Source organism: Amblyomma maculatum, chromosome 5 (genome assembly GCF_055883805.1).
Source record: "Amblyomma maculatum isolate TAMU_Amacu chromosome 5, ASM5588380v1, whole genome shotgun sequence".
NCBI classification, from domain to species: domain Eukaryota; kingdom Metazoa; phylum Arthropoda; class Arachnida; order Ixodida; family Ixodidae; genus Amblyomma; species Amblyomma maculatum.
Genome location: NC_139348.1, coordinates 126,919,921 through 126,945,905, shown reverse-complemented (window position 1 = coordinate 126,945,905; position 25,985 = coordinate 126,919,921). Strand labels below are relative to the sequence as shown.

The window sequence follows — 25,985 nt, the reverse complement described above, 5'->3', positions numbered from 1 at the left end:
ACAGAAAATCAGTATGCCTTTACAAACTTGCACAAGCACTCTGTGAACTACATTCTGTGCGTTGATGACTAGACATACATTTCCAACACCAGCACGTTTGAAAACAAATAAGCTCATACCAATCATGTGCATTGCAGTTTATTTGAAGTGCTACAGTAATTGGCATAGTCTGATGGCATAATATTTTCTCTTGCAATTAGCTAAGTAAGAAAATAAACGAGTGAACTTATTGCAGCACTGAAGCTTAGGAACGTAGATGAATAATTGTAAAACAACAGCATAACAAAAATAAGACCAGCTAAGAAACATGACCATGCAGAGTTCTAATTGCCAATAAAATGCACTTTATTCACTTGGGGCCATTTTTTTTAACCAACAGCTACACTAGTGTAGCAAAATACCACTGGAGGTATTGGAGTTTGCTACACTGTTGGCAAATACATTAGTATATATAAATTAACTAAGTGCACTGTCAGTACTCAGCCTTGCCACAATGGCACTGAGTTGCAATTTAATGAAGTTAGAGTTGCAGTGAAATGTTAATTGACATGAAAATATTCTCTTTGATGCCCTATTAGTGCACATCTTCTCAACTGATGAAAATGACTCCTCAAAAAGGGAACAGGCATCTTGAACTACTGAGCTATTTTAACCTTAAATGAGAGAGCGTGTAACAGCTATGCACACCATTTGCCATCATTTCAAGAAAGTTTAATCATCAAAAAATTTAATATATTAAAGAAAAGCTGTTCCTCTTAAGTTTCAGTAGTCTTCCTTCAAAGCAGTCAACTAAACAATTTTCACGGGCCTTCTGGAAGCAGAGATCCTGGCTAAAATCATAAGATGCACAGCTTAGTGTGTTTTGGCAATATTCCCACTTTTATCTCAAATCATGGCAAATCTTATTCAGTACAGTTGTCAATGCTTCATTTTCACAATGCAAGCCGTGCCGTTGTACGCAACAGATGTTACCTACTCCATTATAAAATTAGTTTTGTTCACAGGAAATTCTTCATGTAACGCGAACATTACGTAGCTGCAACTTTCATCAGATCTGTTTGGCTTGGTTAAAGGCCAAAGCGACTCAGGCTATGAGAGACTTCATAGTGGAGGGCTCCTGAAATTTCAACCAGCTGGTGTTCTTTAATGAGCACCGACATCGCACCTCCAGCACTTCGTCTGTCTCTCCTTTTCGCCGCCGCCGCCGCGGCCGGGTTTCGACCTGAATCGTTGGGCACGGCAATCGAGCACCCCAACCACTGCAGCGGGACTATGTTTTCCATGTAACGTCATGTTGCTGGTGCTAAAATCTGCCACACACACTATAGCATTGTATGATTGGGGTGCATTAATCACACCTAAGCTAAGCACGTGCAGTAAGCTAGTCCAGTGTGATTTGCACACTGTGGAAGGAAATGATACACATGAGCTGTGTAATGAAGGATGAATGACTAAAGGGGAATGAAAGCAGGTTAGCGAGAGCTGCGCTCATAACTGTGCTCAGCTGATGTGTTCAGCATCTCGAAGCCAACGAGAGTCCTTCAAGACACCTCATGTACAGAATATACAAGTACACCAAATAGTGCACCAAAATTTTAAATGAACTCATTCAGTTGCAAATCTAAGAGCAATGAACCCCAAGTACTAAACTGCGTGGACCTAAGATTGCTAAATTAAACGTAGTCTGAAAGCACCGGCCACCCTGATGAACTTTACACTCCGCGCTCTCAGATTTTTTTTTCGCTGCATTCCTTGAGAAAGGCTGCAGGTTGTGGCATTCTTGCTTTCTTGGCACAGCTTTTGCAGACTTTTTGCCTGTTATACGGTCACCCTACAAAAAATGAAAACTGCAAACCTTTATGTTGTATAAATTAGAAAATCTGAGAATGTCAAGACCTCACCCATTCATTTTGGAAAGCAAAGCACTATGAACAAGTCCTCTATGATGCTTTGTAAATCGCTCAAGCTTGGTAAGAGATGAAAATTATAATACTACAATTGAAAAAGTTTGAAATGTTTGAAAATTTTATGGTAGTATCACAAAAACACTGCCAGTAACTCCCAATTTTTATCGAAACTCTTGAAGAAATGGCAATGTTGAACCCAAACGCCACATCCCCCTTATGCACAGAACCAAGAATACCCTGCCCGCAAATGGCAGTGCTAAGCCACTGAGCACAGAAACTAAAGTTTTGCTGTGTAAGTGTTCACCGAAATTTTTACCTGCTATACGAGACTGCAGCATCAAGAGAACAGAATGATGCACCGGAGTTTTTACCTGCTATATGGGACTGCAGCATTAAGAGAACAGAATGATGCACCGGAATTTTTACCTGCTATTGTATGGGACTGCAGCATCAAGAGAACAGAATGATTCAGTGTCTGCAGGTGGTTTCATTTGGAGCTGCCAATTGTTTCTAAGTAGTCCGACAGCTTCCATTTGAACTCTGGAAACCAGTGGATTCTTGAACTGTGTCACACTCACTGGCAATTTCAATGAAAATTGCAATTACTTCCAATGACTACTTTGAATGCTACAGTTGCAAAGAGAATTTTTTTTAACTGCCGACGAAAGCTTCAGGTATGCACACATCCCCATAACTGCAATGAAAGTTCTTAAACAAGCGGATCCAACAAATTTGCAATGGCTGCAAGATTTAGACAAGCACTAGAGAGCTTTTACAGTACGGGAAGGTTCTCTCCTGGGTTTACGAGGAATGTTGAAAAAGTTACTACCAGGGAAGTTGCAGTGCCTCTTTTGATGAATGCAGAACTACACCATAATACGAGGAATGAAGTCAGGTGGTAGAGAGTAGACAACATAGTTGAGAGGTCCGGGTTATTCTCAGTCACTTCGGGTTCTTTACATGCACATCTCGTACATTTCCCATCAAAATACAGCCGATCCCATTTCCAACCCAAAGCAATTGCACACTACAATTACTCAGCCACCATGAAACGCAGTTGTCTGAAGTGTTACCTCACTAATGTCTTTACTGAAGGATCACAGCGCCTCCTTCGGATCAATTAGTGACACTGGCATGTGCACTAACTAAAGACGGCCAGTGGCACAACCGTGGCCGCCAAAGCACTGTCCCCGGCTATGTGGTGCAATTGTGATCCAGGTCTGGTTCATTTGTCCCCTTTGAAAAACAAGGCTGAAAATATAAAATGACTGCATTTTTGCACAGCTAAATACAACTGTCACAGAAGTAAGGAATTCGTCCCAGGAATTGCTGCACCAATGGTGGCGATATTGACAAATGATGACAGGAAGGAATTCACACTAGTTTATTAGAATCTTTCAGTGTACACAGGGCATCACGACTGTAGATTTGTTCATTTTTTATTATTTAACAAATCAAGTCCACTTGTAACAGTCACAGTTATAACGCTCACTTCTTACAAGCAAAGGTGGTGTGACCAATAAAATATAGATTGATGGAATAGGACAGAGTCTTGGATACAGAGAACTGCTACCATGCAACTCTGCTACTGTGAACAGAGAGGTGCCGTAAACTCAGCTCCACAATGAGAAAAAAAAAAAAAAGTAAAGGCAACAGGCTGGTATTTGTACATGTGTATACCTGTACACCAGCTGGCCTTGAGCTGAATTGGGAACTCTGCAGTCGTGACACAAGGCCAGCGTAGTAGGTGAAACTAATGCATGCAGTCCATGTACGCAGGAGTTACTCTAGCAACTTCTTGCGCATATGCCGAGCCTCCATGCCCGCTATTTTTCGAGACCATTCAAGGCAAAAATAGGAAAAAAAGTTTGCCCGCATCTATTCTTCGAAGAATTGAGTTACCTTGATTGGAAACTGCAGGACAACCATTACGTGCAGTGCTAGCATCTTGCTAGGCATGCATATGTGGTCCCTGCATCAACTAGCCTCGAACCAAAGGACTCCGGTCCGTCATGCAAAGTCCTTTAGTCTCCGATTAAATAGATCAAGTGCAGAATGGAAGGCGCATCCAAGGTTATGTCCACAGATTTCTCATGGCTATCTGCCCTGACTAGGTGGAACAAGCACTGCATAGCAGGCCTTCTAAAAAGAAAACTTTTGGCTAACCGCATTTTCAGATAAACAGGGACAGCCCAGTTGCTATGAACCTCGGGAACAATCGTTCACCACAGCAGTCGGGTTCGGTTATGTGGGCATAACGGTACTACAATCTTTTTTCACTGTATACAGATCGTCAAGGTTTTTATAAAACAATGATCAAAAAGGCACTGCCAGCTTGTGCTGTACAAGGACGTCACGGCTGGTCAAATAAAATGGGCTAAGAAGGTAAAAATAGTGCACTGTAGATGAGGCGTCAAGGTTGATATAATATAGGAAGTGCAACTCCATTAATTCCTCTAGTTGACCAAAAGCCAGCAGCTGTGGACAGCACCTGAAATTTTCAGAGGAGAACAACTAACGCATACAGTCTAATAAAGTGTACAGTTGACAACGCACGATCAGTGGGCATAATCATCCAAACCTGTGTACTGCAAATGTGCAGAGTGCACTTCTTTCCCATGCTGGTTACACAGTGTTCTTCAGGCATCTATACAACTTCCTGCATTCTTATTTTGTTACCCAACCTTCTGTAATGTCAGATATATTGCATAAATTAAAAATATATCATAAATAAAAATGTAATTTGCATAAATAAAGAATTTGTTGCTACCGCTCCGATTAAAACCAAACTGTGCTATGAACAGATCACCTTGAAAATGTTGCAAAGATTCTTACGTCCATCAGAACAAGATGAGGATATCAAGCATGCATGCGATAAGAAAAACAACCTTTCCAGGAGATTGAGAATTTGGGAGCAAAAAAAAATTTAGGTGGACACTTAAGCATCGCCATTAAGAGTACGATGCGATAGGAAGCATTTGTGGACAATACTTTCACGTTAAAATTTGTTTCGTTTTTTTTTCCCCTGCTTACAGCAGCAGCCAACATGGATAAAGTCAATACACAAGCAAGCTGAATGAAGCTGTTTTGGAGCAGCAAGCATGACTTGAGGTGAATTTCTGGAACCATTGGCATACCAATGGAACCAATGGATAAAGATCCTGGCATCATGTAAGCAACATTGAACAGCTGCTTCACTGCAGTAAAGGCAGCTAGTACAACATACGCAAAAACAAAAGCTCTGTTCCCTTCCCAACACTGCCTATAATATAGCAAGCAGATTCGAGTGACCACAAGGATTTATCTTAGATTTAATTTAAAAAGCTTTAAGTGCCCAAGTAGTCCCCCTAAGGTGAGCAGTGAGACAACTACAGTAGTGGAAAAAAGAAACGGCATACCAGGTGGTGAAGTTGACAGTACTGTCATCAAGGAACAGCAACAGGTGGTGCATCATCTGGTCTTTGGTCTTGCAGCTGGCGACCACTGCTATATTATGTCCGAGCTGCAGATTGTCTGCAGTGACATCAGAACAAACAACAGTGTGCAGGTGCATGCAATTGCTTGAATCAAGTTCCCAAACACCCCTGTGCAATCCGAGATGGCACGAGCAAAATAATGACACATCATAGCTCCGGCTTGCTTACGACAAATCCTACATGTAATGGTAGGAACAAGGCTAGAGTTCTGAGCAAGGCACCAAAAGCGGCAAGGGACACTGATTACCCTGCGTGCACTACCACGGTCACCTCAACACCTCTAATGAAAAAAGCCTGAAAATAATTCCTATAATGGCCCTAAGCCCAGTTTCTCTCATTTGACACGTGATGAGGGTAGATGACAGCTTAGCTGAGCAGAGTCTGGATTTCAACAAAATTTCCAGCAACAGAGTCCAGCATAGGAGTGGTAGAAGAAATAAGTAAAAGAAATCTTGTAAACTCGTGCGTAGGCACTAGCATGCAGTTTTTACAAAAATCCACAACATAAGAGTAATTTTTTTTTTGTTGCCAGAATAGTTAAATTTATTATCAAAAGCAGACTATTTTTATACAAATTTTTATGCTAACTTTGTGGCAGATGAATGTAGAGATAAAATTGACTGATGAAAACCGATGAAAAGCAATATTGCTGGTCAGAAAATAGAATAAAAAATGTAATATACAAGTCCGAGAGTTACTATGTCACAAATGAGTACTCTCAATAATACTAACCTTAATACCTTCAGGTCAGGAAAAAATTGTGCACATTATTTCAGGTTACTAGTAGTGCACTGCCAAAGTTGACCTCGCACTGTCCGTTACAAAAAAACTGTGCTGTATTGATGGTTGCTCAGAATTGTTCAGAACATTCCTAACACTTTCAAAGAATGTTCAAAGAGACCCAGAAAGCAGTGCATCTTCATGGCAACGGTGGAAACGAAAGTTGCAGACAAGCATCTGTTGATGGTTTCAGCTAGGCGGAGTAACCATCGCTGTGAAAAACATACGCAAGACGAATGGACGCGTTTTTTTTCACAGAATGCAGTCATTTGTGCATGCAACGTCAGCCACACTAGGATGAGAATCTGCGAAAAGAATGTTTCTTAGTTTATTTGAGTCTTGCACTCAGTGTCTGTGCTCAGCAGCAACAAAGGATCAGCCAAAATGTTTGCCCTCAAGTGCTTGCCGAGAGTTGGTAGACTGGACTGGACTCACCATATTAATTACAAGCTGCCATGAATCCGCATTCTTCACTCTGCCTGCTTGCTAGTAAGCAGTTAACCATCTGCTCTCTCAGCCATCCAGCACCTGGGACCAGTACTCTGCTGGTATGGACAGCAGAGCCTCCATCACCTGCAAACAATGAAGACCAATTTGCAGACAGAATTATGATGTGAGCCCTCGAAAAAGGCAAATAAAGTAAGTAAGAGTCACCTATTAAACTGAATAATAAAATTAAGAGACGCTGAAAAAATGAGGGAGGAATGAAACAATTTAGAGTTTACCCCCTCCTCCATGTACCATTCACTTCACATATGTTAAGCTTTTGCGTAGGAGGTCTATTCCGAGACTACTGTTTGCATATAGTAAGTTTCAGTACACAGCAACCGCTTATTGCTATATCGGAAGTTTTGACATCTGCCCTTGCGAACTTAGTCTTTCATTGCGAAGATAACAGGAACTGGCCAAAGGCCTGATACAGTAGAACCCCGTTATAGTAAAAACTGATATGGCAAAGTGAAACTGAAGTGAAGTGAAAGTGAAGTCCCAGTTCATCTTCCATAGACAACTGTACATTTTTCCCCCCTTTATAATAAAGACGTTTTTGGTAAAAATCTGTTATAGTAAAGCGATTCTGGCCGCGGCTACGACTCCCACGTTATGACATCGCCACGCACGCGCTACCTAGAATCGAGAGGCAAAGATTTTTTTGTATTTGAGAATGGAAAAATAATGCCGAGTGTTCGTTTAGGTGGTTTTACCACTTGGCTTAGCAGCAGTCAGAAGCCTACTTTACAGAGGCCTTAAAACCGTGAGTTAAAAGCACGCAGCGCGTAGGGAAAAAAATATATAAAAAGTAAAGCTGTCTACAAGTATAGCAAGGAGGCAGCGTGATCCATTCAGAAAGTAAAGGAGAGTAAAAGTGCTGCAAGAAATAGGGAAGGGAAAGAAATAGGTGAGCATTCACTGCACTGTGCAGCGCAAAGCATGAGGCAGAAAGAGGAGGTGCAGCGAGTGCGGTCTTACAGCACTTGAGTGCCACGCGCATTTATCATTTATTGCTTTTTAAAAGAAAAACAGCAAAAAGAGACCATGTTCATGCAAGGCGTTGGCTTTCATATAAAATCAAACTTGGTTGCATTCGTAATCAAGTTGTCCTCATGCTTAAGAGTTATTTCCACAAGATGTAAAAAAATTTTGTAATGAAAACAATGCACAAAGATGATAAAAGTGAGATGAAAGCTATTTCAGAGTTTTCTTTTTTTCCATTAAGCAACAAGACGTGCTCAGTAAGTGCCTATTTAACTACCAGACAGCATCTTCAGGACCATGTCATCACGAACCACCGATATAGTAAAGATCCCGATATAGTAAATATTTTTGCTGGTCCCAGTGGCTTTACTATAAAGGGGTTCTACAGTTGTTTTTTCCCCTCTTTGCTTCAGCACGGACTTGTTGCTGAAGCAGAACTCTGCGCAAGTTCAACTCTGAGTCATTCCCCAGTTCCAGCCTGCAAACAAATTTTGAATGTGTGCACGACATACATGATGTGTATGCACCTTCAACACAACCTAGCACTATGGATGCTGAAGCATCAAGTTTGATACGAGCACACGTCAGGCATATACTGTACCGCATGTGCCAGTACAGCAGTAATCTAAACTATACTGTCGTAACAGCTTTCAGCACAAAGTTTCACATTGTACGGTTGCATCGCGTCAAACACGCTCAAATGGAAAAAAAAACAAAAAAACGGCAAGCTGTTAGAGCACTCCGCTACCGAGTCAGGAGGCCCGGACTAAACCAGCAGTGGCAGCCATGTTTCAAAGGAGCAAAAAAAGTCAATGTCAATGCATGTTCAAGACCAGGTGGTAAAAATTATCCAGGGCCTTGCACTATGGCTTTCCTCAACTCAGGCGAATTTCGAACCACAAAACAAAACAGGAAAACAAAATAAATATGGACAAGGCTTTTAGAGCATCACGAAATACCAGTACCAGTGACGAGTGTCAGCAAAAGAATCCCAAAATCTGAAAACATCTCTGTAAAGCTACTATAAAATGCTTCACCACTATACTCCGTTATTTGGCAATTCCGCAATGCTTCACTAAATGCGTATTTTTGTGGGTTTTCACTGCTCAAGGAATGGAGAAGTTCTCCTGCACAGTCAAGCCAATGGCTGCCACACTCGTTAGAAACACTACGATTGAGCAAATATTTGGTCGCCGGCCATAACGTGGACATTCCTGACTATTCAGATAGGATGAACCTGAAATTAAATATGCAAGCGTTAGCACTCACTGCACGAACTGTCAGATGCTTCTGAAAAGACTTCAAATTGCAGGAGAGACTAGAATTTTTAAAAGCACGGTGGATATATCGAGTGGCAATGAACAGTTACGAGACCAGCTCTGTTTAAGAGGAAGAGTTTTGTTTGCCTAAGTTTGCACTATAACAGTCAAAACAACCCGCTTTCCACAGCAACACAGAATACTGGGTCTTGTCATTTCTAGAACGAGTCTTCAAAGTTTATATCAAAGTACATCTAGCACCTTCTGCTATTCACATTGAAATGCCACAGTGATGTAAAAACGATTAGGTGTCTTCGAGCTGGATTTTCATCCTTGGGAAGAAGGCGAAAGTCGCAGCAACTAAGCGTAGGGTCGTGTTAGGCAATGATGACATCGCAAACCAGTCACAAATCAGTCATAAACTGATCACCCCAGTTTTCACTGGTCAATTCCTACCAACAGGAATTTTCTTTTTGTGTCCAAGTCCAATATAGCAGGAGAAAGTTAGCCAAAGGGAGTTGCTGCAACTAAGTGTACCCATGCAAACACTGGGCTTTTATCTCCTCTAAACCCTTGCCCCTTTGCCACAAGACCCTTACGCCATGTATTATGCAGTACAACCAGAGCCATACCAAACTTCGCAATTCAACTTATTTAAATAAGCCGTATAACCTTCAATAACAAAAATTTGGCTAGTAGTCAGCTTTAAAAATGCTTTTATATCCACTTTGCATTTGGGAGCAACCTCTCAATGCTCCCGCATTGTATGCAATGCAATAAACTCTTCATAGCTGCTCGCAAAGTGGAAATGTACACATTCGTTTTTCCATATTTATTCTCTCCATCCAGTTTAGTTGAACAAATGTATTGATGCTTTAATTGTGCTTTAGTTTAAACTGGAACTTCAAGTCAAGACTATCAGGAGTCTGCTGAAGTGGTTGTTGTACACGTCTGTTTGTTGCCCAAATGCTATAAGGGCAACAGGGGCCTTGCAAGTGTGAAAACAAAACAACCCAATTTTCGCTCTGATGTTCCAAAGGAGTCTTGTCTGAAAGTCCGCATGGAACCCCTCACTCACCCTGTGCTGGTGCTCCACCTCTCCGAGCATGCTGGGAACCAGGGTGGCCTTGTCCGTCGAGAAGCCCACCACGGTGGGTGCAAAGACTCGTACCAAGTTGGAGGCGGGCATCTTGGCCTCGGGGTGGGCGGCCACTGTCTGCAGGTGAAGCACCAGGAGAGCCAGGGTGTCCCGGTTGGCCCGTGGAAGCTGGCTCACCACTTGCCAGGTGGACCACACCTGGTCCTCTCCATCCACCTCTGCGTGGCCAGCACCACAATCAGTCCACCCATGTCATCTATCACAGGACAAAGGCCCTCTCTCCAACAGATCTCCGTATTGACCCAGTTCTACGCTCAGCCAGGGGCAATGCTGCCCGGTGGATCCACTCTGGAACCACCAGAAACCGTCGGTGATCTCATTTCAGACACCTTGTTCAATGAACATTTTATTCCAACTGGGATATCACTAATCACATTTGGTCCCCGACCCACACTGCACTCTTGTTCGTTAACGCTATCCCCGAAATGTACAAATTGTACACAACTTGAGTGCAAAGTATTGAGCTCCAGGCAGTGCTGTTGCAGGCAGCTACGGGGCGTGCCACAGAGCTGAAAAGAGCACAGCAAATGAGTTGACAAAATGCAGCTCCTGCGTTCTGGACAGATTACCTTTCTCTTGCAGTCAATCCTCCAGACAATCACAAATAGTAGTCTTGAACAATTTGCACAGACTTGTCCAATCATGACAAATCTGAAGCTCAATGACTACTACCACAAAGGAAAGAGCTCTGGTAAAGGGACTACACGAGTTGAAATTGGAGCCTGTTTGTCCAAGCGAGAGGTACGTGAAGGTTAATCGTTTAAGTTCACTTGAAAAACAGGCTGATGCAGAGGAAGGCAGCCATGGTTTTATTATCATGCATACCAATTACAGTTAAAGAAAAGCCTCAGATTAAGAAGAGGGCTTTCAATTTCAGAACAGTTCCAAGCTCACACTAAACTCTTGCCTTGCCAAAAGGCTCAAGGCAATATGCACCTGTACCAATGGTACTTCCCTATGCAGTTGATTTAGACACCACCAAAATGTTCCCAACATGCAGTATTCACTTTGCCAGTAGAACCTAATTTGAGAGTAGCCGATTCAATCAATCCGAAACCATAAGTTGATAATGCAATGGAGGCATGCCTTACTTGTTGCCTTGACAAAGGCCTGCCAAAGAGACTTTGTGATCAGCGTTTCACTGAGAGAGCCCAGGAAGTCCTTGAGTGCACTACAAATGGCATAGATGTCTGCCTTGGACTGGAATACACATAATGACACCAGTCAATGGGCTGTCCAAGATGCACTTTGCGGAATTAATGGAAGCAAGCATCACACTTCCAGAAGGACAAAGACGAGCACAAATAACATGGGAATTGTTTGAGAGGAGCAGTCTTGGCGAGAGAGCGTGAAAAAGGACATAACCTGGACGGCAAAATTTTCATAGAAGCCATGAATTCTTGCATTTACTGTCCCACCAACTCCAAGCATTACACGATAAAAACGTGACACGAGGCAGTCCATGTGGGGCCCTTTTAATGTACACCACATAATGCCATTTGTGCACAGGCTTTTCAATATGTTAGTCCCAGTAGCAAGCCGCACGTGAAATCATGCTAGACGTTAATAAAACACTATGGCCACTGCTGAGGCACTGCTGTAGGTAAAATTTCGGTTTCAAAAACAGGATGTGTGAATTAAGCATTCCACGTTAATATACCAAGGCCCCGCTAGCTTAACGTGGCTAAACTTAGTGTATTGTGTGAAAGCACCAAATGGGCTTGATGACATCATTGACATCTATCAAGATAAATAATTCTATCTCCACCCGCCAGGGGTAAGCTCACCAAGAGGACAGTGATGCAATATGACCAAGTTGGAGAGAGCATTAAACAAAGCAGCGCTTTCACACTAGAACTCTGGACCGAATTCGCAATGAAGGACTCGACTGCATTGCACAGGAAGACATCCGATCGATGTTTACCGAGAATGGTTAGAAAGGACAAATAAAACGGGCTGTATTCCCAAAGGTGTGCAATTCCTATCAATTTCACAGAAACTACAATTCAAATGCAAGCTTTTATCGTTCTTGCATAACCAATACAAACTATGCAAAGGAAACCAGAAAAAAAAAAAGTGACCAATAGAAGGAGGAAGCATGAGGCAAACTGCAGCAAAAGTGCGATGCAATTCAAATGTGCAAAGCACTCAAATAGAAAGGGATACAATGAACGGATCACAGGAGACAAAACAAGGAAAGCGAGTAGGTAAGTAGACAACTGAGGAGGCATAAAATTTGCACGTGGTTACTGGAAACTAATGTGCCATTGTTTAAGTGCAATTGAATTGTTAGGCGAGTCTGTTTTACTCTTGATTGATCTCCGTGTCACTCAATTTTTGAGCATTTATCAATCTGAAGGGTTTCTCTTAAGCACTCTCGATTAGACTTACCAAATTTGGAACCCCTTTGCCGGGATGGAATTTCTCCCGTATTTCACGGACTTCCCTCTCAGCACCAGGCACACTGGACATTGAAAGAGATTGTTCATCAACATGTAGCTTCCAAAGCTACATCCACTGCAAGACAAAGGTCCATCTCTTATCTCTACACCTGACCTTTTGTTCCTCTGCTGCATTTTATATCCCTACAACCAGCCCACACAAGAAGAGAAACATTCCCCACAACACTTCCATCAAACAGCACGACACAAGCTTTCCCACTAGATGATATCCCAACTCCCCATCGATCCTATTACTGCAAGAAAGCATACTAGTATTTACAAAAAACTGAAAGAAGAAAATAGAAGAACGGCTGATTGGGAGAGTTGGTGAACCATGATGGACAGTAATATAAGTGCACAACAAAGACGAGACAAAGAGGAGAAGTGGACAACGATGGCGCAGATTACAGTAATATAAGTGCGCAACAAAGACGAGACAAAGAGAAGTGGACAACAATGGTTGTCTTTGTCTCGTCTTTGTTGAGCACTTATATTACAGAAGAAAATAATTGGTGCCCCCAACTCCCGGAGACAGGGAGAGAAACTACTCTTTCCCTTGAATGCTTCTGCACCGAATGGGTTGTGACCAGTATCATCACGACAGAATATGCATAAAAAAGAAACAGAAAGCACATATTGAATTTCCGCAATTTATTTCAGTGGCCTTCACATCTTGTGTTGCTTGTGAGCAAGATGCCCCTAAAAAAAAAAAAACTCAAGTGGCGCCCTTAGCAAAGTGCAACTCCCTTCCGATAGTGGTGGCATCACTGTCAAATGCGCAACTGCAAACAAACTATGCAACAAAAAGATGAGAACCCACCGATAGATGCCCACGGCATTAAGACCCCTCCGCTCAACCTCCTGAATGCAGTGGACCACCAGTGCAGGCACCATGGGGGGAATGGGTGGTGCATAGTCAGAGATGAGGGGGCCTCGTTTACGTTTGGATGTCTTGCACGGTGCAATGCAGGGCAGTGGCACCTGGTACAAAACGAAATGCACAACTATGCTTAACTCGCAACTCAAATAGGAGAGATGGGCAAAGAGGGACAGTTTTCGTATTAGCGATTTAAAAAAAAAATCCTCAAATGCTGGAACTGGGAGAACTTTATACGTTATATTTCGGTATATTTAAATACCGAAGCACACTGAAAGAAGACTGCATCAAACAGCCACAGATTCCTAATTTGTGTAGACTGCTCGCAATTTTGTACATAGCTGGATGTGGCATATATTACTAACCTGATGGATCAATAGGCAAATATGCCAATAGACCTGGGTGGATCTACTCGCTGCTGTGGTGCAGTGGTTAGGGTGCTGGAATGCCGTGCCCAAAGCTGCAGGACCGAATCCTGGCCGCGGCGGCTGCTTTCCGACTGAGTCTAAAAGTAAGGTGTCCGCGTGCTGTGCGATATCAGTATACGTTAATGATCCCCAGGTGGTCGAAATTTCTGAAGCCCTCCACTAAGGAGTCTTTCATAACACGAGTCTCTTTGGGACGACAACTCCACCAATTCACACAGGTCGATGATACCATTATTCTAGAGCCAATAAAATACATCATTAGTCTGGCAGATCTACTAGACCTATATAACAGCGTCCAATAGTGTGGAAGGCCACCATCTTTCCGCTTTCTGTTTTACAAGCCTGCCAAAACCTATCTGGTGCATGCTTGTATGAAAGAGCTGCCCCTATGCAGCTCCACGGTGCCTAACAAACTTGTGTCCACCTACCTGGCACTTGCATTGTGGGTGGCAGACGGACTGGCATCGACTGCACTTGGAGATAGTCTTGTAGAAGGGGATGCGCTTGCCGCAGGGACCGCAGATGTTATCTGTCATCAGCGCAGTCTTGGTGATGAAAATATGCTGCCGTGCCATCAGCTTCTCGGCCGAGTTGCACCGCTTGGGCATGGAGGCACCCAGGGCTGCACGCACCTTCCGCTGGGCCACAGGAGTGCTGGGCGCAGATCCTGGGGACGAGAAAGAATGTTGTATTCAGAAGGCTGAACAATGCCTCATCTGTGCAAGGTACAGATGCCTACACACTTGTGCAGAGAACTTGCACGGCACGTTTGCGAGTGCAATGGTATCTACATGTGGCCCAGGACTCTAGGCGACGCCTTAAGGTGCCCAAATATTTGTACATATCATGCTTTACTCCTCGTGCCTCTGAAAGCTATGTGGAGCAAGACAGAGGCAAATGCAACAAATGTACAACAGAGTACGTCATTAGGAAACTCAAAACAAGTGTGTGGATGTCACATCACATCGCAGTCTCACTGTGCATGCAACAACTTGCCATAATGGCTGCAGCTACGCCATGTTGACCCGTGTCGATTAAAGAAAAATGTGAAAAAAGGTGCACCTTTCATTTTTCAGCATATTTTTAGCATGTCACTTATGAGGACACTGTAGCTTTACCGAGAGCATTTGACAACGTTTGGATCCCATCCACAAACACAGACACTGCAACCGGACTGAAAGAGTATTTGACATTTAGGTCATATCCATTAATGAATTGGGCGCTTAAAGGGGCTGTGCACAGCAACTTTCCAGAAATTAAAAATAATGATTAGTTTAACACTGAACTCAACTTCACGTTCAGGACGAATCCACACACATGAATGTCACAAAAGAAACCATTATGAGATGAGGCCATTGAATTCTTAGCACAGCAATGGTTATGCAAAACACAAAGATTTTAGATGGTAAGTGCTGGTTGCTGCAAACAGCGCCTCTCTATGCAATAGAACAGTCACTGGCTGCAGGTAATAGTTTCTCCTTAAAGCACAGCAAGTGCATTCGGTCACTCAGAGGCCGAACTATTGGCTTAGATTTTTCTTCATTGCCAAGAGATGTCACCATGTACAGCTTATGCAACAGCAGCAGCAGGCTCAGGTGCCTGCCTACGCAGCCATTCAAGACTGGTGCACTGTTGAGGATGAGCGCAGCATTAAATAGTTACTGACCGCTGGTAAACTTGGGTGTTGTGGGCACACGTGCCGGGCGTGCTCCCACAGTGGGAGGCGAAGGCGGAGGAGAAGGAGAGGGCAGTGGTGCAGGTGGGATCACCGGTTGACCGACCACCCACGAACTCTTTACTGGTTCCTCGGCATTCGCAATAATTACAGTTGTCTGACCTGCACTCTCACCACTTGCCACCGTATCATCTTTTGCCTGCACAGCAGATGAACAATCAAATACAGGCTTTACTCAGTGAATGGCCGAGAAGGAAAGCTAAAGCCACACACAGACACTGGAGTTGATATTGTCCCTGCCAAGAACAACAAAAGGTAAGGAGAAGGTAGGCACGTCCAGCAGAAGTTGCACAGACATCACGTAGCAGCAGAGTTATGAGAAGTGCAATAAAACACGAGAATTAGTGCACAGACTTCAACGATGATTACACTAGAGTATGTAAAAAGTCCATAAAGAAGCATAAAAAAAGTTTTACCAAATTTTCATTGATAACATTATGCCTTGCTAGGGGCACAATGCCATGGGCAAGTATACTGCAGATTCTGCAGATGGGCAGCTAGGGAGAGACATTTATAATGCCACCTTAGTTCCATGAACCATCAGGTTTACAGGAGTAGTTAACAGTATGTGTTGAGTCACGAGAAAAGCAGGCATTATTCCTTGGAGCAGCACGGACTGCAAGAGACATTTCTGTTCAGCTGCATAGGATCATGCAATAAACATTACATGAGCTACCTATCCCAGTGACAAGAGACAGTACAGTTGCCTTCAGGGCAACACAAGCATGCCCCATCTAATGCGTGAAAAGGGTATCCCCATCTTATTTCTTGAAGTTTGTTGCTACTGTACGATTACTTCTGAATTTCTCAAAAACACTCTGGCTGAATAAGCAACTGCTACAGTGAAGCACACTAAAACTGCATTGCGAACAATGTAGACTGCAGTTAGAATCTTGCATTATCAGGGATAACAAATTGGATCCCAACGAAAGGAAAGCATAGCAGGGGGCGGCGAAAAGTCTGTTGGGCGGATGCGGTTAAAAAGGTCGCAGGAGTCAAGTGGATGCAGTGAGCACAGAACCTGGGTAACTAGAGTAATATGCAGAGGCTTTGGCCTTACGGTGGGTATAGTCTGGCTAATGATGATTATCATCATAGCCGAGGCCTTTTCATGACAGAAAAGTTCCTACTGGATGAAACTAGCGACTCGGTTCCAAAACTGGCAACTCATTTTAGAGCAGCTCATAATTAGTAGCATCAAATAAACTTCCACTCTCTCTTGGGAGTTGACCGGCGGATCTGCTGGCTGCAGTTGACAAACTGCCACATGTACAGTACGGCCCACTGTTAAAGGGAACATGACACCACGTAGCTGCAGTGCTTTGTAAAACTTTCCCATGAGAACCGGTGAAAAACAATGGCACAAGGTGCATGCAGAGTAGCCACCGCCGACTGCTCTCCTCCAACATGTACACAGTGCTGTCCATTCTCACGAGTTGTCCGTGGCAGCGATTCCTGAAGTGTGTAGCCATGCGATCGCATGTTTCCTTTAACAGTGGAGCGTACTGTACACCATCTGTGCACAACACAGATGTTGCAAGAAGACTTCAGGGCTGTTTGCAATTGCAGCTGCCAAAGCACAAAAGGGAAGAAAACATCCTGAACCAATGCAAGCAACTTCCGCCTTTGCAAAGCAGAGTGCTGGTCTGCCTAAGGATCTAAAAGAATAAAGGTAACATGCCTTCTTGGCGACTGGCGATGCACTTCCAAAGAAGGTGCTGTAGCGGCGCTTCCCCTGCACGGGACAGGGAGTGCTAGCACCACGGCTGCCATTGTCGGTGACGTCCAAACTGTCTCCAGATGGTGACAGCTCCGAGCCCACAGACTCTTCGAACAAAGCCTGCCTGAAATGCACAAGGACTACAATCCGAGGTAGCCAACCAGTCTGGTGGTAGCCAACCAGTCTGGTGCTTACAATGATTAACACAGGCATTTGAGATCATTTGTGACATGGGGACAGGGCCTTCAGCAGCAGCAGCAGCAGAACTATGTCCATTGTCCCCTGCTACGTTTGCCTCCTTCTGTAACCAACTGCATTATCCATTAGTAGTAAAGCCAGCTGTAAAGATTTTGTTCCCCTCCAACAAACATGCACAATATATCTGCTTCTAGAAAAGGGGACACATCCGTGCCTTGGCCCACCCCACAATACTTGCTGAACAGTGTGCTTGCATCCCTGTCCCATCAAGGCTACTTAATCAGCCACAGGATAGCCACCCTATGTGCATGCATCTAGGTCAATTATGAGAGGCTGCTACTCTTTTCAAAACAGTGTGCACAGCCAAACCATGTCCAACCCGAGGCCCAGGTTACATCCTTGCCGTGGCGGCCACATTTCCACAAAGTTGAAAGAGAAAGCACCCATATTCTGCGCTATTTCAGTGCACGTTAGGCAGTGTACAGTACTGAGCAATATGAGAGGGAACGAAGTTCGAGCATTGATTTATTGATATTGTGACAAGAACAGTGATTTCAGTTTTCAAACTAGTTTTCTTTTTTTTGTAGATACAGCATAATATTCGAAATTTTGTGCAAAAGATTGTTCCTGTCGTATTGCTCATGGCTGTACAGATAGCTTCACTGCAATGCAGTAGTTAATGCACAGTGACTCAAGAAACTGATTTCGGGACAATAATCGGGTGTAGAGCTGCCGACACTGTGGGGGCACAGAAGGTGAAGAGACTAAGCAAGCATTAACTATTGCCTCAAAGTAAGCATCCACCGCTATTGTGCTGGAATTTCTGCTAGACCAAATTAACCATATGCTTATAATTAAGCTGTACCCCACTTCAAATAAATAGAAACAGACAACTCAATTTTCTGCTCCTGTACAACCATCTCTTCGTTTATTCAACACCCTAAGCAGACAGCGTTTGCATGGTTCCACAAATTCTTTCAATAAATCTTTTCTTCCAAGTGCGATAGAAGGCTGAAATAACCTCCCCGAACACACTGCCATTGAGGCTAATCCTTCCAGGTTGAGACAGCTCCTAATCGATCCTCTCAACAAAAAATAAAACATTTCCCTCTATATCCAGTATGAGCCAGCAAGACCTGCAAACCGACCAGCCTGTTTCTAGCTCCATTTGAGCAAATTGTTTTGTTTTATGTTTTACATTATGTCCCAGTTCTACTATCTGAATTTGTTACTTTTTCTTTTCTATATTTATATTCATGTATGACTGCTGAATACTCTTGTATTCCCCTTATGTAATCTAGACCACCCTTTTCTTTTTTCTATATTTATAATCGTGCGATTGCTAAATACTTCAGCATCCCCCTCCCACCCCTTATGTAATGTCCCTAATGAGACCTTTAATGGTTGATAAATTATGATGAAAATTTAATGGTCATGTTAAAAAAGGAAATCAGTGCGAAATGCTGCACTCAGTTTAGTTCAGTCTATGGGGTTTAGAGTCCCAAAGCAACCCAGGCTATGAGAGACTGTAGTGGAGGACTCTGGAAATTTCGATCACCTGGGGTTCTTTAACGTGCACTGACATCGCACAGCACACGGACACCTCGCCTTTCGCCTCCATCAAAAAGCAGCCGCCACGGCCAGGATTAGATTCTGAACTCTGAAAAAGCTTAAAAATTAGCTTCGCACAAAGTTGTGTAGTACAAGGCATTATCCGAGAAGGTTAAGGGCCTTAAAAATGACAAGTCTTTGCAGCTAACCTGTTCTCTTGGTCATACAGGCTCCCTGTATCATCAACCGCAAGAATGGATAGCCTCTCCGCTGTCCGACTGGGGAGGTCTGCTGTGTTTGCTAGGAATTCTCTGACATTCTCTATCTGCTGTTGCTGAAAGAGAGAGTAGAAAAAAAATTAATGTGCGGGCACGTGTGCAACTACACTGGCGTGCACACAAAATTCTTTACCTGTACTCTCAGCTCATCTTCACATTTCTCTCTACGGAGTAGCTCTGCCCGTAAAACCTCCCTGAAACAAGAGAATACATAATGAAAATGTTTTAACGTGCAATTAGCCATAGAAGATACAAGCAACTTGATACATTCCACAGGAGCATGTCACATGCTAGAGCAGGTCACAGTATTATACGTTTTGAAAGTCATGTATAGCACATGCATGCCAAGAGAGTTCTCGCACTAGCAGGCCCTCGCACTGTCAATCTCTGAACTGTGTGAGCAGCGGCACTGGATGATCGGTGTATACGAACAGCTTGTAACAATACCACAATGTAGGACATGAAGTGCCCTTGGCAGTGATGTCCTTTATGCTAAATTTACAACTGGCAGAATGTGTTCCGATGACTGGTATAAAAGCTCCCTGTGCAAAACAAAAGATGTGTGGAGGCTCCAGACAAGTTTAAGTTGCCATGGTTATTTAACGTGTGCCGACATCAGCTGCTATTGCTTTTCATCTCCATTGAAATATGACTGCCCCCAGGGGTCAAACGTCGCTTTTGGATGTTAAACCACACAAACCAAACCATTCCTGCTTATGTACAAATGCAACTTTGGCCATGTACAGCACAAGAAAACTGAATTCAGTAGCAGCAATTTGCCCACAGTTTGAGCAAACTTGCATAGAAAGGACTATCTGCCCGCTATCTTTAGCAATACACCTGTCTGCATTAACCATTGTGCCGTGTCTCAGGTCTGTTCTTCAGCTGCAGCTCAGGTAATTCGTGGCTGCTCAGTAAGGTAAGAGTGCGGGCTAATTGGTGCTCCATGACATACCAGCACCACACAGCAAAAGACAACAAAGAAAAGTAGACACAGGTGCTGAACTTAAAACAGACATTTATTGGGTGAAACTACTACATTTTTACAGATTTCGAAGCAATAAAAATTCCTTGGAGAAGGCATTTTATCAAGTGCACAACTCTGCTTTTGCAATCCCAGGCACACTGATAGCAAATATGCTGTAGCTCAGCTATCTCTGCAAGCTACACAATCTCGCTCCCTATCTGAATAGCTGGCAAGGTCCAGTGCTCATGATCTTTCAATCCGCGAAACTTGATCTTTGGCCTTGCATTTGCAATGGCCCGGTGCCAGATTTGCTGTGCCTGTCTCAAAATTCCTGTACGTGCTCATTCAAGCACCTTTCCCTCTGGTGAATGGAAACCTTAACGCATGAAATGGGAATGGAGTACACCAGCAAAACCAAGACCAAAGATCAAGTTTCTAAAATTTAAAGACTGGGTGCACTGGACCTAGCCAGCTGTTCTGTAGTCAGCAGGCAATCTGACCAGATAGTGCAAGAGATTGTGGAGGCAACCAAGATAGCTGGGCTGCACAATACTTTCGTTAATGCACCCTCAATCGCCGTGACAAATGCAGAGTTCAGGTTTTTGATGAAATGGCCCGCTAAGAAATTTGTTACTCTCCAAAATATGTAGAATAAGTAGTTTCACCGAATAAATGTCAGTTCAAAGGTCAGTGCTTGTCTTTTGCTGTGAGGTGCGGCTGCTACAGTGCAGCAAGTTCGAACTTGGCACATATACATCTAATCAGCCCCTAATAAGAATATTTAACAGGACAGAAATCTGAAGCTGTGCAAAATAACTGAAGGTAGACACATCAAAGTGCCTAAAGTGCTATATATTAACAGATTAGCAATACAGCCCAAGCAGGCCTCTGCACATCATATCTGTGGCCCATGGTCATACTCAACCAAACTGTTCTTGTAAGCGCGCTCACGGCTGGCTATTAGATAAGGTGCAAGATGTGCGTTACTTAACCACTGCAAAACAGTTGCAAATATGCCACAAGACCTCGTTTTCTTTTGTTTGTTATTTTTTTTTCTTTTCCTTTTTGTGGAATTGATTGAGCTACATCGCAGCAGAACACTGCGGAACTTACTTGGAATTAGTCAGCTTCCATTCCAGCTCCTTGTTTTCTAAAGTCAGAGAAGCAATCAGGTTCTTCAGCTCAGTATTGTGAGCAATAGAAGCTTGCCAACGTGCGCGGCACTCTTCCTGGTTGCGCATAAAGTCCAAAAGCAGCTCTGAAAAATCGACACAGTATATCTTTTAGGCGATTGATTCAGTCAACTGCTTGCTGCTAATTGAAGCTAGCAGTTATTCTACCAAAAATAAATAAGTCACCAAGAAGAGATACAACGAGGCAAAGAAATGAATGCGCGCAGACTTCAAAGGAGAGAGCGGCAAAGCTAGGACAGAAACAACAACAACAACAAAAACCATTTTTTACGGTAACCTGAACTAGTACGTCTTTCTCATATGCCAATTTTACACCCGCGAACGAAAACACGCTACAACACACTGCACTTAGCGCACCGCCTTTGTACGTGCGTGGTTTCGTGGAGCAAAACTGAAAATTGGCACACGTACGCACCTTCGTCCGCCGTGTCTGTATGGTTTGTTGAACACTGCCGGGCGATATCGTCAAATTGAGCGACCAAAGAGGGCTTTGAGACGTCTCGTGCCATGACGTCCCTGAAAAATAAAGGCCCGGGGTCGTTCCAAAGAAGACTGTGCTAGAACCCTTAGCACACTCTGTGAAACCATCCGAAACCGCGACTGTCCGCTTCTGTGGGACAACTGCAGTTACGACGTGGCAAACAGCGTAAATATCTGCACCGTGATGTGGTACTACCCACCGTTTACATATGCCGACGCACACGTACGAGAATGATAAACATTTGACCTCTGTTTCCCAAAAAACAAGCCCAGCAGCACGAAGCTCCGTCCGCAAGTGAACGCCGGAAAGGCTTGCAGTGGCACTCACCGAATGCGCTTGTTCTCGTAGAAGGGACTCGGAAGGGACGTGTGTAGGGATAGGGGGTGGGCGGCGCCAAACAGTATGTATTCTGGAATAGCAGTCGCGCTTTCAGAAGCGGAGCAGGGCCCATTCCGCAAACTTGGTTCGTACCAAGCTTTATATCAACCGCGGCTAGCCACCCTCCCGCCTCTAAAGTTGCTTCATGCTTCCGCCGCTGCGCGGCAGTAGCGCGGCAGGCCGAGCTTAGAGGAAAAATACCATATGATATACAACTCTGCTCTGCTCCCTCAAAGACACGATGCCCCTGCCTAGTGCATTCGGAATGCAAATGAGGCCGGGTTGACTGACATACGGCAAACCAAATTTCAATAAATTCTGCGCTTGCAGAGAAAATTCTCCCACCATTCCCACGCTACTCTAGAAAAGCTGGAAGAGGAAAAATGTAGGCATGCGCTCGAGCCAACGTTCAGATATGATCCAAGGTCTCCCTGGAAAAAAGTTGTTGATAACGTCCGCGTGTTTCTAACATCGTACCAAGCTCTGTTATTGGCATCATTAGCCGTTAATTTATAGCTAGTGTAACATATTAACCGCTTGCAGAATTTTTCGACACCGAAACCATAACTGATGCGGAAGGAGATGCAGCGTATGTTACATGTAATTTAAATGCAGCATGTCAAGTAACGAAAAACAGCTTGAAGAACCATGGAGAAGCCAGAAAAAAAAAAAAAAAAAACATTGGAACCAATTCTGGAATCTCAGCAGTACCAACTGGACTCAGTGGGTTCCAGTTGGAATTTTCTTTCCAAATGGGCAGTTTAGTTGGACCCTTCAATGGGTTCCAGTTGGCATTCACATTCCACTTGGAATCCATTGAAAAGTCGATTTCGAAGTCAAATTCCAAATGGATAGTCCGGTTATAATTGGAATTCTCATTCCAATTTGATAAGCCAATTGGATCTAGCAGCTACTTGTGCAGTCTATAGGGTGCCATTTGTACATTATAGTATTAATCAGTTTATGTTCCAAATGAATACTCAGTTTGATGATATTTGCCACAGGATTAGCCCTGTTAATCAAACCCATTGCATCCAAAGGTCTTATCAACTGAGTCGATCAAATTGGTCTGTCCAACTGCTCTGAGTGTATCTATGGAAACATTCACGTATTTCACAAAGAAAGCAAACACGATATTCTATTCATAATAACAATTATCAGCTAGCTTAACCGCTCAACCAGATTCATCCTCTGCACTATCAGATCAAACAAAATTAAATGCAATAAGTGCACTCGAACGGCAAGAGTCACTAGCCCAGCATGAGGGTAGGATGAGTAGTGTATATAAGCAGGAGCAGAAGTGTGTTTGCTGGGTTTATGCAATGATCTCGTTATATATGTTAACTGTGCAATTGTATATTGTTTCTTGTGTGTGATGTATGCTTGCCTGTACTTGATTTCCATTAAGCATGCAATTATCAGTTTCTACATGCCTAGTATACATGCAGTCTTCCTTTTGTCCCAATTGGTTCCATTGTACGCCAATGGGTGTGACCAATTGGATCCCATTGGACCCATTGCACACAAATGGTGTGGCCCATTGGATCCCATTGTGTGCAATTGGTCTCGCCCACTGACTGCTATGGGTTAAGTGTCCAAAACACCATTGGTTCCAATTGGAAAATCAAATGGTTCCTGTTGGAAATTTCGATTGATTCCAATGGTCTTTTCTGCTACACTTCCACATCTACTAATTACCCAAACAGCGGCCAAGAGCCATCCGCTCAATCAAAAGCTTTATTCATTCAACCATCATAGGTTCGTTTTCGACATTTGATTAATAGGTACCTGCCGATCGAACGCGCTCTACTTATTCTACTACCTATATTTTATTATCACAGCGATTTATTCACTTGCCACTTAATTCAAGTGCCTTACTTCTAAAGCTGTTCCCTTCCGAAACTGTTAAATATTAGCTTAATTCCTACTGTTACTTTTAGACTCACTGTTCTGCTTTGCTTTTCGTTTTCACTGATCATGCTGAGCAATTCGATCGTCCCTAATATTTGCAATGTCAACAGCAAATCACAGGTTACGAAGATATTTTTCATTAACTCTCATCCCTAATTGTTTCCAATTCACATTTTTGATTAACCCCTGTAAACATATATCTGATGCACAGCATTGGTGAAATTGTTTCAACACCCTTCCCTATTATGACTTTGCCACGATGAACCAAAGTAAGCACCTGCTTTAACCAAGACGTATGAACGTACGTGCCTGTATGGCCTAGGGGTAAAATGAATGCAATGGTCAGCTGGTAGGCTGATTCTGATATCACCCTCCCTTGTGAAAGGAGGGCCTATATTGGCAGCTCCTGCCAATCGAATGATTGATTGAAAACTTTATTACCTCCGATATATGTGGTTCCCCTACTCCCCCACACAGGTACGAAAACACGAATTAAGGGGCTGGGACTAAGGACATAAGAATGTACTGATTCTTCCCGAGTCACCGGATGGCTTCTTTTTGGGCCTCAAGGCTTTTGCCAAGGCCCATCGCAACCTTGCTTTAGCTTTGCAGTAGGGACTTCCAATGTAATGTCAGGCAATGCAATGTCCAGCTAGCGCTTGGCCATGTCAGCTGCCAGCTACCCAAATGCCAGTTTTACGCACGATTTTTCACTCACAACACCAATATGGGCGTATGGCTTCGAGTTGTGGTGAACGGGGCCTTCAGGGCTGCCGCATTAAAAATTTCCTTTTTTGAACTATAGATATGGCTTCCGTGGCACTGTAATACCAGTGTTGGCAAATATCGGAAAACAGGTGAACCATGTTTGTTGCCAGTAAGCTGGGTAATTTCTATAGCTAACTTTTTCATTGCATACAGTTAAGGTACCAATTTGCTATTAGATATTTGTAAATGGCTTGCTATCAAGGGTCATATAAATCTTTAGAATTTCAAGAAGTCTAATAATCACCTTCGGTGCTTAAGATATACACCTTCATGGACGTTTCAAGCATTGTACATCTTTGGCATCCATGCTGCAACAGAACTGAATTCATGGTAAACATACCATGTTACATTCTAGCTCTCACACCTGTTGTGTTGGTGCATGCTGTTCACTATAATGACATCCCATTCAATGCATGCTACCTCAAGCACCACTGCTAGACTTGCCTCACCAGACAAGGATCTGGCATTAAAATTGCCAGGTTGTTTATAATGGTGGCTTGTCTTGATCCAGATTCTTGGTACACTCCACTATGTTACACGCTTGACCACCGCTTTACCCAGTTTCTCCGCAGCCACAAAAAACCGAGAAGGGGATGGGGTTAAGTGGAGTAGCCATACAGGTGATGGTGATATGATAACTGGTTCAGAGAAAGGGAAAGGTGCAGTATCTGTCACACTTGTTGTTGTGGGCACCTGAACCGCACAGAAGGTAGGAGTGAAAGTGGAAAAAGAGATAGAGGAGCCATAGTGGAGGGCAGTTTTTACAAAATGGTGCACTTCTGGCTGATTTTTGCAATCCAGTGAAAACTGTGGTAACACTAGGAGTTCCAAGCATGGGTCTCTTACGTGCGAGACAGACACTCTACCTCATGTTCTTGCTGATCAGTAACAAATATGCCTAAAGTCAAGCTACAGTTACGAAGCTTATGAAGGAGGCAAAGCAGTTAGAGAACAAGGACGACAAATAAAGAATGACAACATATCTTTACACGCCATTCCATTGTA

General features: G+C 43.5%; 1 protein-coding gene across 1 annotated transcript; it reads right to left on the bottom strand.

The window, feature by feature from the left end:
- Window positions 1-3,328: 3,328 nt before the first annotated feature.
- LOC146189483 (uncharacterized) lies at window positions 3,329-22,458 on the bottom strand. The gene is made up of 15 exons (XM_084604286.1): window positions 22,251-22,458; window positions 21,858-21,958; window positions 21,363-21,507; window positions 19,416-19,476; window positions 19,214-19,338; window positions 17,217-17,379; window positions 15,467-15,674; window positions 14,229-14,467; window positions 13,316-13,476; window positions 12,446-12,518; window positions 11,146-11,254; window positions 9,974-10,212; window positions 6,599-6,736; window positions 5,306-5,420; window positions 3,329-4,398 (listed from the first exon to the last, which is right to left on the bottom strand). Exons 2-13 carry the CDS (start codon window positions 21,949-21,951, stop codon window positions 6,677-6,679), a joined length of 1,677 nt encoding a protein of 558 aa, XP_084460412.1. The 5' UTR covers window positions 21,952-21,958; window positions 22,251-22,458; the 3' UTR covers window positions 3,329-4,398; window positions 5,306-5,420; window positions 6,599-6,676.
- Between the last annotated feature and the right edge of the window lie 3,527 nt (window positions 22,459-25,985).

Bases quoted from the DNA above. Each gene is read 5' to 3' on its own strand.
- LOC146189483 (XM_084604286.1), bottom strand. From the start codon at position 21,951: ATGGCACGAGACGTCTCAAAGCCCTCTTTGGTCGCTCAATTTGACGAT. The intron at 19,477-21,362 runs GTAAGTTCCGCA...CTCTTGTTTCAG, and splicing joins TGGAAGCTGACTAATTCCAA to GGAGGTTTTACGGGCAGAGC. The intron at 11,255-12,445 runs GTAAGTCTAATC...TGTGTATTCCAG, and splicing joins GCAAAGGGGTTCCAAATTTG to TCCAAGGCAGACATCTATGC.